General features: G+C 46.3%; 1 protein-coding gene across 3 annotated transcripts in view; it reads left to right on the top strand.

Moving 5' to 3' along the window:
• Window positions 1-12,238, top strand: part of pak4 (p21 protein (Cdc42/Rac)-activated kinase 4) — a 217,973-nt gene extending 205,735 nt beyond the window's left edge. For all 3 annotated transcript variants that reach the window (XM_072274454.1, XM_072274453.1, XM_072274452.1), the window contains 2 exons: window positions 1,589-1,723; window positions 8,775-12,238. In XM_072274454.1, the coding sequence (XP_072130555.1) occupies window positions 1,589-1,723; window positions 8,775-8,930 (291 nt within the window). In that variant the 3' untranslated portion in view covers window positions 8,931-12,238. The remainder of the gene's footprint in view (window positions 1-1,588; window positions 1,724-8,774) is intronic.
• The last annotated feature ends 1,008 nt before the right edge of the window (window positions 12,239-13,246 follow it).

The raw sequence follows: 13,246 nt of genomic DNA, 5'->3' as shown, positions 1-13,246 counted from the left end.
TGCCCTGATACCGTTTCTCCATGACTGCAATGTCCTGGTGAAACCTTTCGCCATGCTTGTTAATGACAGTGGCAAGATTCGTAGGGAAGTCGATCACATTAAGTTCACACTGCTTAATATTGAAAACTCCAAAACTAAACAAGGACCTGAGTTATAGAGAAAAGTTGAATAAGTTAGGACTTTATTCCACAGAACGCAAAAGAGCACAGAGAAAACCTACAAGGATGTTGTAGGGACTGGAGAGCCTGAGTTATAAGGAAGGGTTGCAGAGATTTGCACTTTATTCTCTAGAATGTAGGAGAATGAGGGGAGATTTGATAGAGGTATACAAAATTATGAGGGGAGATATTGATAGCATAAATGCAAGCAAACTTTTTCTACTGAGGTTGGGTGGAACTACAACTGGAGGACATGGGTTGAGGGTGAAAGATGAAAAGTTTGAGGAGGAGCTTCTTCACTCAGAGCGTGGTTAGGATGTGCAATGAGCTGCCAACGCAGGTGGTGGGTAAAGGTTTGATTTCAGTACTTATGAGAAATTTGGTTAAGTATATGGACGGGAAGTGTATGAGAGGCTATGGTCAAGATGCAGACAGATGGGAATAGGCCAATTAATAGTTTGGCATGGGGTAGATGGGCTGAAGGGCCTTTCTGTTCTGTAGTGTTCTGTGACTCCAAATACTGTACCTGAAACTGAGCATATTGAAGTACATGTGTTTCATATTGAAGTACATGTATTTGAAGAATTGTCTACTGTAACTTTTGTCAGGAGGTTAGACTGTAATATACTGGCACAGAATTGGCCTATTCTGCCCGTCAAGTCTGCCATGCCGTCATTTCTGAATTTTTATTTTTGTTTTGTTTCTCACAACTCCATTGTCCCTGTAACCCTTGATCTCTCAATAACTTATCAGTCTGTCTTAAACATACCCAATGATTTGGCCTCCACAGCCGTCTCTGGCATTAAACACCACAGATTCACCATGCTCTGGCTAAAGAAATTCCTCCTCATTCTGTTATAAAACACAGGAAGAGAAGCAATCTTTAAGCTGTAGCTTATTGTATGGACATTTCCGCTGTTCTACTTCGCTTGTGAAGTTGGAGTTACATGCGGTGATCTCTCATTCTGAAAACTACTAAATGTCTTCGTAAACTCGCCCATCACCTCCCTCTGGTGTTCCTCCCCCTTCCCTTTCCTTTCATGGCCTTCTGTCCTCACCAGTTAGATTCCCCTTTCTCCGGCTCTTTGTCTCTTTCACCAATCAACTTTCCAGCTCTTTACTTCACCCCTCCCCCGCTCCCAGTTTCACCTAGCACCTGCCACCTTGTACTTCTTCCTCCCCCACCTTTGTACCCGGACTGCTCCCCTTCCTTTCCAGTCCTGATGAAGGGTCTCGGCCAGAAACATTGACTGGTTATTCCTCTCCATTGACGCTACCTGATGTGCTGAGTTTCTCTGGCATTTTGTGTGTGTTGCACTGAATGTCTTCCATCAGTTTTGTGAGGTGCATGGAAGGGACGTGGATGAAAACCGGTTTTGATGCTGTTCACCTGTGTGCTGAACCCCAGTGACCTCTGCCTTTCTTTACAGGTGGATATCTGGTCACTGGGTATAATGGTCATAGAAATGGTTGATGGGGAGCCTCCGTACTTCAATGAACCTCCACTAAAGGCCATGAAAATGATACGGGACAATCTGCCCCCCAAACTGAAGAACGGTCAGAAGGTAAAGTATTGCACCGTACAATGGCCCAAGGAATCAGAATGGGGTTCAATATCACCGGCATATGCCATGGAATTTGTTGTCTTTGAGGCAGCAGTACAATGCAATCACTGAATATATATTAAACGGTTGGATTAAGTAAGTAGTGCAAAATGGAAATTAAAAAGTAGTGAGGTAGTGCTGATGTCCACTCAGAAATGGGATGGCAGAGGGGAAGAGGCTTGTACCGCCTCCCTGGTGGTAGCAATGTGAACGAGGCACATCCTGGGTGAATGGTGGCTCCTTAATAATGGGTGCTGCCTATTTGAGGCATCTCTCCTAGAAGATGTCCTGGATACTACGGAGGCTAGTGCCCATGATGGAGCTGACTGAGTTTACAACTCTGCAGCTTTCTTCTATTGTCCCCCTCCCCCCCCCGCCCAATACCAGAGGGTGATGCAGCCATTTAGAATGCTCTGTAGAAACTTGTATTTTTGGTGACATACCAAATTTCCTCATGCTCCTAATGAAATATAGCCATTGTCATGTTGTCCTTGTAGCTGCATTGATATGTTGGACCAGGATAGATGCTGACATCCGGGAACTTGAAATTGCTCACCCTTTCCACTTCCAATCCCTCAGTGAAGACTGGTGTTCCTTGTCTTACCCTTTCTGAAGGCCACATACAGCTCTTTGGTCATACTGGCATTGAGGGCAAGATTGTTGCTGCGACAGCACTCGACAAGCTGATGTATCTCACTCCTGTACAGCCTCTCATCATCATCTGAAGTTCTGCCAAGAATATTTGTATTGTCCGCAACTTTATAGATGACATTTGAGCTCTGCCTAGCTACGCAGTTGTGGGTGTAGAGAGAGTAGAGCATGGGCTAACACACATCCCATTGGTGCGTCAGCATTGATTGTCAGCGAGGTGGAGATGTTATTGCCAATCCGCACAGATTCTGGTCTTCGGTTTAAGAAGTCAACATCTATTTACCACAACTGTGCATTTTTTAAATGGTGTAGCCATGTATCTATTTTCTCTTTGTATTGTATTTTGTGTTGTGTGTTTATTGTGGTGAGTTAATCACGTGGGTTGGGGGGTGCTTGAAACAGATGAGTGTAGTTACATATTCTCGCTGTCTCCAGTTCAGTTTTGAGTCTGGTTAGAGGAGGGAGTAGCCAGCTGATGGTGTAGTGGCATCTGCACTGGACTTTGAGGCGAGTGGTTCCGGTTTGAATCCGGCCGGCCGGCCCCTTGCACTCTTTCTGTCCGTACTGGGTTGAGCGTCAAGCTAGCAGCTTAGCCTTGTTTAAAAAAGAGCAGACAAAAACTGTTACAGAAATGACAGGGTTTCCACCCTATGTGCCACAAGTTGTGGAGAGGAACTAACTAGACCAGGGAGTAAGTTGGGGGAAATGATGTTTTTGTTGACTGTTTAAGAATGCTTGGCTTAGTTATGCTAAAATCGCTTAAGTACGTTTGAATGCACTAAGACTTTATTTTGTTATATCACGAGTTTTAGTTTCATTAGTTTTATCATTACGAGATGATTTGTCTTTGCTGGTTTCTCAATAAAGGATAGAACGTACTTTCTTCAACTTCAGAAATATGTTTTATGTGGACAGCACGTCACACAGTATCAACCACCCCCTGCTTGACAACTCTGAGCAGTTTTGGCTTGTTTTAAAGTAACCGCTACAAATGGGTCCTATGTCCTTATCCCTTGTGATTGAATCAGCTGGAAGAATACATTAGGTTCTTAGATCATCCCCGATAATTCTGGGTTGAACTTCCTCACTAGGTAGCTTGCAGCTTCAAGTGCCATTCAGGAGATCCTGACTACGAAGGTCTAGGCTGACACCAGTGAACCAGACTCAGATTTGCTACCCTGACACAGACGTTGTGAAACTTGCTGTTCTACGGCAGCAGTAAAGGGCCAGGTTGCTAACGGCAGCGCGGCGGTGGTTCTATCTCCTAGGTCCCTCAGTTCCCACTGGAGCATAGGCCATCGATGACCTCCTGTCTCCATCATCCAAAGTCGATGGCATGGTTGGAGTTCCTCAAGTGTCGGTAGTTCAGTGTAGCGGTAAGGGTGAAGCCATTACAGCTCAGGGTGTCAGAGTTCGATTCCGAAAGAGTTTGTACTGCATGTTCTCCCCGTGAGCATGAGAGTTTCCTTCAGCACTCTGGTTTCCTCCCACAGTTCAAAGTTAGTAGGTTAACCGGTCATTGAAAAATTGCCCTGTGATTCACCATCGTCATTGTGCCGTGTTGTACGGCATGCACATCATGGTCTTTCCATGACCATGATTGTTCTTGGAAAATTCTTCTACAGAAGTGGTTTGTCATTGTCTTCTGAACAGTGTCTTCACAAGACGGGTGACCCCAGCCATTATCAATTCTCTTCAGAGATTGTCTGCCTGGCGTCAGTGGTCACATAACCAGGACTTGTGATATGCACCGGCTGCTCGTACGACCATCCACCACCTGCTCCCGTGGCTTCACGTGACCCTGATCCAGGGTGGGGGGTGGGGAAGGGGAGCTAAGCAGGTGCTACACCTTGCTAGGGAGGGCAGGAGCACTAGTAGAGAGGTATCTCCACCCTGCCACCCATGTCCTATGATTAGGCTAGAGTTAAATAAATAGGTGTCTTGCTTGGCGGTGCAGTTGGATGGGCCTGAAGGTTTTGCTGAATACTGTATCCCTAAATTTTTTTTTAAATTGTGCATTTGCCACTTTAAGCAAATTTCTCAAACTTGGGAGTGGAATGAATACTTTCAAAATTAATGTTGGCAGAAGTGTCTGTTATGAACAGCAGCTGGTTAAAGGTGAAACAGTGTGTCATCCGTGGGTGAAATATTTGATCTTAACAGCCTGTGTAACTGTTGCTTGTGAATTAGGTTTAAATTAGGCATCTCTCACTTAGTCATTAAATTTGTACTGTCTGAACCTGACAACCTCAATAACAGTGTTAGACCATAAGATAGAGGAGCAGAATTAGGCCATTTGTCCCATCAAGTCTGTTCTGCCATTTCATCATGGCTGATCCATTTCCCTCTCAGCACCAATCTCCTGCCTCATACCCCATCTTGCCCTGACTAATCAAAAATCTATCAACCTTTGCCTTAAATGTACCCAATGATTTGGCAACGAATTCCACAGATACACCACTCTCTGGCTGAAGAAGTTCTTCCTCGTCGCCGTTCTATTCTGAGGCTGTGTCCTCTGGTCCTAGATTCCCCCACCATACGAAACGTCCCCTCCACATCCACTCTGTCAAGACCTTTCAACATTCAATGGGTTTCATTGAGGTCATCCCATTAGTACAGGCCCAGAGCTATCAAACACTCCTCGCACGACAAGCCTTTCAATCCCAGAATCATTTTCGTGAACCTCCTTTTGAACCCTCTCCAATGTCAGCACAGCCTTTTTTTTAAATATGGGGCCAAAACTGCTGTCAATACTCCACGTCAGGCCTCAATAATGCTTTATAAAGCCTCAACATTACATCCTTGCTTTTAATTCAGCTCCTGATTTGAAATGTAAAATATGCAGAAGGTGTGGGCACCTGCAGTAGGTGAGAGAAGGTGTCCTGGTCACAGATTATCTGACGACAGACACTGCTCTAGCAATCCCAGGGTGGGACTGGGGCATTTCCAGGTGATTTGGTTACGGGAGAGGGTAATCCCAACAGCACGCTTCCCGGAGCGGAAGCTTCCCTGTAAAACCCTCTGAAATCGGTGGAGTTGGATAGATGCGCAGTGAATCATAGAACACAGTACAGATGTTGTACCAACTTTTTAACCTACTGTAAGATCCCTAATGTATCTGCCTACCACCACCCCTGGCAGGGGATTCCAGACACGCTCCACTCTGTGTATTTTTAAAAAAACACTACCTCTGACATCCCCCTATATTTTCCTCCGTCACCTTAAAATAATGCCCCTTGTGTGGAAGGAAACTGGAGCACCTGAAGGAATCCGGCGTGGTCACTGGGAGAACGTACAAACTACTTGCAGACAGTAGTTGAAGTAAACCCACGTCACTGGTGCACTAACTGCTGCTGTACTGTTTCCACCCCCCTCCCATTGCCCCTCACCTCCCCTTGATGATTCCAGTTGCCACCTTCCTTATTAGATTTCAGCCCCTGTCTTCCCTCTTATCGCCCTCCAGCCTCCTGTCTCTCCTCCTGGACTCCCACTGATTTTTACCTTTTCTGTTTCCATCTATCACCTGCCTTCCTCCATCTACCAATTCCACTCTCAACTTTATCCTACTGCCCAACATCCTTCACCCCTCCTCTGTCCACCAATCACCACCTGCCCGTCATCCTTCACCCCTCCTCAGTCCACCAATCACCACCTGCCCGTCATCCTTCACCCCTCCTCAGTCCACCAATCACCACCTGCCCGTCATCCTTCACCCCTCCTCTGTCCACCAATCACCACCTGCCCGTCATCCTTCACCCCTCCTCAGTCCACCAATCACCACCTGCCCAACATCCTTCACCCCTCCTCTGTCCACCAATCACCACCTGTCCGTCATCCTTCACCCCTCCTCAGTCCACCAATCACCACCTGCCCAACATCCTTCACCCCTCCTCTGTCCACCAATCACCACCTGCCCGTCATCCTTCACCCCTCCTCTGTCCACCAATCACCACCTGCCCGTCATCCTTCACCCCTCCTCAGTCCACCAATCACCACCTGCCCATCATCCTTCACCCCTCCTCAGTCCACCAATCACCACCTGCCCAGCATCCTTCACCCCTCTTCAGTCCACCAATCACCACCTGCCCAGCATCCTTCACCCCTCTTCAGTCCACCAATCTCCACCTGCCCGTCATCTTTCACCTCTCCTCAGTCCACCAATCACCACCTGCCCATCATCCTTCACCCCTCCTCAGTCCACCAATCACCACCTGCCCGTCATCCTTCACCCTTCCTCAGTCCACCAATCACCACCTGCCCGTCATCCTTCACCCCTCCTCAGTCCACCAATCACCACCTGCCCGTCATCCTTCACCCCTCCTCAGTCCACTGATCACCACCTGCCCAGCATCCTTCACCCCTCCTCAGTCCACCAATCACCACCTGCGCGTCATCCTTCACCCCTCCTCAGTCCACTGATCACCACCTGCCCAGCATCCTTCACCCCTCCTCAGTCCATCAATCACCACCTGCCCATCATCCTTCACCCCTCCTCAGTCCACCAATCACCACCTGCGCGTCATCCTTCACCCCTCCTCAGTCCACTGATCACCACCTGCCCAGCATCCTTCACCCCTCCTCAGTCCATCAATCACCACCTGCCCAGCATCCTTCACCCCTCGTCTATCCACCAATCACACAATGACGCCCTGTCTCACCCCACCCCTTTTAATCATAGAATGCTAGTGCACTAAAAAAGGCCATTCAGCCTGTCTAGTCCATGCTGAATAATTTATCTGCCTAGTCCCATCGTTCTGCCCTCTGTACCCCTCCCATCCACGTACCTTTCGAAATTTTGCTTAAATGTGGAAATTGAACCCGCACACACCACTCCCCCTGGCAGATCATTCCACACTCTCACCTCACTCTGAGTGAAGAAATTCCCCCTCATGTTCCCCTTAGACATTTCACCTGCAGGAAATTTCCTTTTCCACACCCAGGAGAGTCTTTATTTACACGACACGGAGAGCAGTCCCTTTGGAAGCAACGACTCCACTTACCATCAGGACACGCATCCTCATTACAGTTGATTCTAACGGGTACAGTTTGTTCAACGTTTCCATATTTGGTATTGTTCTAAGCAAGCTAGAGGGAAAATTGCCTAAGTCACATAGCCTGGTGGTGTACAGCAGTAGGCCAGAGGGCAGTACCACGTGGTTTTGTGTTTACAGCAGGAGGCTAAAGGGCAGTGCCAGAGGTGGCCTCGTAATGTACAGCAGGAGGCTAAAGGGCAACACCACGATTGTCTCCTGAGCTAGTCATTAACCAATACTGGCACACAATTCTATAATCTTGCAAAGGTATTTACCTGACCCAGTTGGTCAAAATCCTCCACATCACCTTTCATCCTTAACCCATGACCTCTAGTTCTATTCTCCCAAGCTCTTGTATTTATCCCTTCATAATTTTGTATACCTCTATCAAATCTCCTCTCAATCTTTTACACTCTAGGGCAGGAATTCCCAACCAGGGCTCCACAGGCCCCTCGTTTAACGGTATTGGTTCATGGCATAAAAATGTTTTGTAGCCCCTGATCTTTAGAGGATAAAGTCCTAACCTATTCAACCTCAAGTCCTCTCTGCTGGCCATCTCCCATCTCCACACTCAGTCCCGATGTGGGGTCTCAACCCAGAACCTCAGCGTTTCCCTCACCCTCCACGGACCTGCTGAGTCCCTCCAGATCCCAGCGTCCACTGTCTCTGGTGTCACCAGTACTTTACCAAGTGGAACAAGTGCCACACCTCTGCCTACGCCTCCTCCCGCACTGCCATTCAGGGCCCCAAACAGTCCTTCCAGGTGAGACGTCACTTGACCTGTGAGTCTTTTGGTACATGGAGCTTAGAAAAATAGAGGGCTATGTGTAACCCTATATATTCCATCTGGGTAGCCTCTAGCCTGGACATAAACATCAATTTCTTGAACTTCTGGTAATTGCCCCGCCCCTCTCTCCTTCACCATTCCCCATTCCCATTTCCCCCTCTCACTTTATCTCCTTACCTGCCCATCAGCTCCCTCTGGTACTCCTCCCTCTTCCCTTTTTCCATAGCCTTCTGTCCTCTCCTATCAGGTTGCCCCCCACTTCTCTAGCCCTGTTATCTCTTTCACCAATCAACTTGCTAGCTCTTTACTTCACCCACAGCCCCCGCCAGTTTCACCTATCTCCTGCCACCTTGTATTTTTTTTTTCCTTCCCTGCCCCCACTTTCTTATTCTGACTTCTCATCTTCTTCTCCAGCCCTGAAGAAGGGTCTCATCTTGAAATGTTGACTATGTACTCTCTTCCATAGATGTTGCCTGCCTACTGAGTTCCTCCAGCATTTTGTATGTTGTTGTTCTGACACTGTCTCTCTGTTTTCTTGTAGGTTTCTCCCCTCCTTAAGGGGTTCCTGGACCGGCTGCTAGTGCGGGACCCCTCACAGAGAGCGTTGGCTTCTGAGTTACTGAAGCACCCCTTCCTGAGCAAGGCGGGGCACCCATCCTGCATCGTACTACTAATGCGGGGCAACCGTCTAAAATGAGCTTAGTCCCAGCCGGGAGAGAAGAAATTCTGTGATTTTAAAACTAGGAAGCATATATCTCATAAATAAAGCATTTGGCATTTACAAGAACAGGGTAGTTTCCTGTCTGACCCCATGGGCCTGTGAGATATCTTCCATCCACGGTGACTTGCTTTGGCAACCACCTCTTTCAACTGGATCTTCTGACTGAAGTTCGACACTGCTGTTTCTAAGGGGGCAGAACCACACAGGATAAATATGAATACTACTGAACACCAAGACTTTTACTTTCGCTTTGTGAAATGTGACTTAAAGACTTTTAAAAGTCGACTAACGTAGTTTGTACACAGAGCAGCAATGGAGGAACTACACTGGAATTTTATATAAATACGAGAAGTGCGTGTGTATATTTCACTACTAAATCTAGATTTCTAAACACTGTTAGATGTCACGACTGCACAGGTATGAAGCATGCATCCGGGGGAGAGGGGTTCCTGACCTTTGCAAAGAATGCTGGGATATTGGCAGACTAGGAACGACAAAGCTTGCGTTCCCTGCCTTTTACATCACTTTCGACCTTGTGCGTGCTTCCCCTCCCCCACTCCCACCAAAAAAAAAGTGTGATATTTGCTAGTTTGTGCAGACTAGTTTAAAATTCAGTCTGTTTCACATGTTAATTACCAGTCTCTGCACTAAGTATTCAAGAGTCTTATAACAGCAAGATCGAGGCTGTGCTTCAGTCTGGTGGAAGGTGCTTTCAGGCTCTTGTCCTTGAAATTGTTGGTTGGGAGGGGAGGAAGTGTGAAGAGAGAATGTCTGGGGTTGGTGGGGCTTTACAGCAGGACGTGTGGGCAGAGTCTATGGAAGAGAGTCTCGATAACTCCAGAGCCAACCTTGGTGAGGATGTGCATGGGAGTCACTGGTAAAAGTGTCCTGCAGTCTTACGGCTAGCTACAAGTTTCCTTGTGAACTTCAAGGTTAATCATAACTGTCCCAAAACTAAATCAAACATGAATGACTTGGGGACATGAATTGTGTGCCACCGTGTTCAACACTGGTCACTCCATCTTCATTGTCTGTTACAAATGTTTTGAAGGCAACTGGAGGGGAGAGCAAGTGTTTGTCTAGGCTCAAACAATGAGGTAATTTCACAGCAATGTAAATTTAATCAGAAGACTGAGTCTATTTAAGGAGTTGAGAAAACCAAAGGAACGATCAAAATCACAGCAACTTCTCCTAATAAAATCTGGCGGTTTTTTCCAGGAGTTGGAGAAGGGTTAGAAAAATATACATGAAATCACTCTCAGTTACTTGGTGTGATCACTTGTCCTGAAAGGGAGAATTCCCAGTCATTGTCACACGTAATGTAGGAATCAATAGGGAAGAGGGCAGATGGGTGGGACCCATTCTGACCAATACCACTGTGACTGGGGTTTGGATCCCCTGTCTCTGCATATTCTGCTTCTTGGTTTCGGCCAGAGGTTCCCAAATTTTTTTTATGCCATGGACACCCCCTACCATTAACAGAGGGGTCAGTGGGCAAACTTCCATTCTTATTAAAAACTTTGTACAATTCAGAATGATCTAGTTGCTAGTTCGGTTATTGTATACAGGTCACAAGGTTTCACTGAGGAAAAGTATTTCTGACAGTGCTAGTGTATCGTCCCATTCTCAGCACAGTGTGATGTCAAACCCAAAGGCTTGTACATCTAGGGAGCGCAACAAAAATCTGTGGTAAATCAGCAAAATCCTAGCAGTTCCTAACATCTTGATGTCAAAGTTACTTTCTTCCCATTTTAAAAAAAAAAGTCCTTGAAGATCATAATTTTTTAAACTAACTTGCCCCCTCACCATTCCTACAAGCATTTCTTGTGTTCAGATTAACATGGAAGGAATCATTTTGATGTGACTTAGGTTTTCAGAAATCAGAATCAGGTTGAAAATTACCAGCATCTGTCATGAAACTTTGATGAAATGAACAGTAGCCTGATGTGGATGATTTGTGTGAATTGTTGGGCGACAAGGCTACAGAGTTTCTTTGCTCATTGCGATTTACCAGTCAGTGCAGGAAAATCCACTCCCGTGACTGCTGGACAAAATTCACCAGTGACCATGGAAACGGCTAGCCGCTGATCTTTTCCTGCCACTTTTCACTGTGCAGTCAAAAGAACTACAAGTGGAGCAAGTTCATTAGAAACTCTCAAGACTTGATGCATGCCTAAGTACTGAAAGTTTTCTTGAATGCCAATATCCCAGCATCCCATTGCACCAGTTTGTCCTTGAAGTTGTGTTTGAGCCAGTTACCAGCATGCAGCTTCATCCCAATGGAGAGATGAAGGGACTACTGAATGGCTTTGCCTGGGTTTGTTTAAGGATATTTATATTGTAATTTTTTTGTAACACTACAGTATTTTCTAGAGAATGCTGCAACTTATTTTCTTGAGTAGTTACTTTACAAGATTTACTGCTTTAAAAACAAGTGTTTTTCATTGTGCCAAGAGGGTGAATTTAATGAGGTTTTAAATTTTATAATTACAGATCTGAAAACCATTTTTCACACAGTTGGCTCGTTTTATATTCCACATTTTTAAAGAAATAGCAAACTTGCCTCCTGGTGTGCCACAAGACACAGGGAGCAACGTGTGTGTGAGCAAATTCAAAGTGTCTGCGTCTGTGTGTGTGTCTGTGCAAATTCCAAGTGTGTGTGTGTCGATACACTCAGTGGCCACTTTATCAGGTGCTGCCTGTACCTAATAAACTGGCCACTGATTATGTTCGTGGGCTTCTGTTGCCTTAGTCTATCCCCTTCGACATGTTGTTACCGTCCCGTCAGCTTGAACCAGCCTTGGCCTCATTAATGAGGTGTTTACACACATACAACTGCTGCTCACTAGGTGTTTTGGGTTTTTTTTGTTTGCACCATTCTCTGTAAACTCTGGAGCTGGGATTTGCATCCTGGGTTTCATGGACCCTTTGGTTTATGGTAGGGGTCTGTGGCGTAAAGGAAGGCTTGGAACCTGCTGTGCGTGAAAATCCCAGGAGACCAGCGGTTTCTGAGATACTCGAACCACCCTTCTGGCACCAGCATGGTCAAAGTCACTTGGATCACATTTCTTCCCCCATTCTGATGTTTGGTCTGAACAATGTACAAAGTACAAATATGTCACCATATACAACCTTAAAATTTGTTTTCTTGAGGGCATATTCAGTAAATCCATAATAGAATAATAACCATAATAGAATGATTGAAGGCTGTCTCAACTGGGCCATTCAGCCAGAGTGCAGAAGCCAACAAACCAAAAATACAGAAAGAAACACTAATATAAATAAATAAACAATAATCATTGAGAACATGAGCTAAAGAGTCTTTGAAAATCAGTTCATTGGTTGTGGGAACATTTCAATGATGAGGCAAATGAAGTATTCCCTTTTGTTCAGGAGCCTGATGGTTGAGGGGTAATAACTGTTCCTGAACCTGGTGGTGTGGGTCCTGAGGCTCATTGTGGTGAGTGAAGTTATCCACACTGGTTCAGGAGCCTGATGGTTGTGGGGTAATAACTGTTCCTGAACCTGGTGGTGTGGGACCTGAGGCTCATTGTGGTGAGTGAAGTTATCCACACTGGTTCAGGAGCCTGATGGTTGAGGGGTAAGAACTGTTCCTGAACCTGGTGGTGTGGGACCTGAGGCTCATTGTGGTGAGTGAAGTTATCCACACTGGTTCAGGAGCCTGATGGTTGTGGGGTAATAACTGTTCCTGAACCTGGTGGTGTGGGACCTGAGGCTCCTGTTCCTCCTCCATGATGGCAGCAACGAGATGAGACCATGACCTGAGTGGCAGGGATTCCTGATGATGGACGCTGTTTTCCTGAGACGACGTTTCATGTAGATGCGCTCAGTGGTTGGGAGGGTGTTGCCCGTAGTAATCTGGGCTGTATTCACCACTTTCTGTACGATTTTCAGTTCAAGGGTATTGGTGTTTCCATTACAGCCAGACAATATACTCTCCACTACACATCTATAGAAGTTTGTTGTCGTGCCGAATCTTTGCAAATTCCTAAGGAAGCTGAGGTGCTGCCGTGCTTTCTTCATAATTGTATTTGCATGCTGGGCGCAGGCCCGGTCCTCTGAACTAAGAGCTGGAAATTTAAACTTGCTGTCCCTCGATCTCCACTTCGATCCCCAAAGAGGTCCGCAGACCTTAGGTTTCCGTCTGCTGCAAAGTCTATAATCGGCTTCTTCGCCAAGCTGAACAGCGGTGTGTCAAGTATTGACCATAAGATGCGGGAGCTGCATTAAGCCATTCGCCCCATTCAGTCTGATCCACCATTCACGTGTGG

This window comes from Mobula birostris, chromosome 12 (assembly GCF_030028105.1).
Source record: "Mobula birostris isolate sMobBir1 chromosome 12, sMobBir1.hap1, whole genome shotgun sequence".
In the NCBI taxonomy this organism is placed as follows: Eukaryota; Metazoa; Chordata; class Chondrichthyes; order Myliobatiformes; family Myliobatidae; genus Mobula; species Mobula birostris.
Note: the sequence above shows the minus strand (reverse complement) of the source record. Positions and strands in the feature narration are given on the sequence as shown.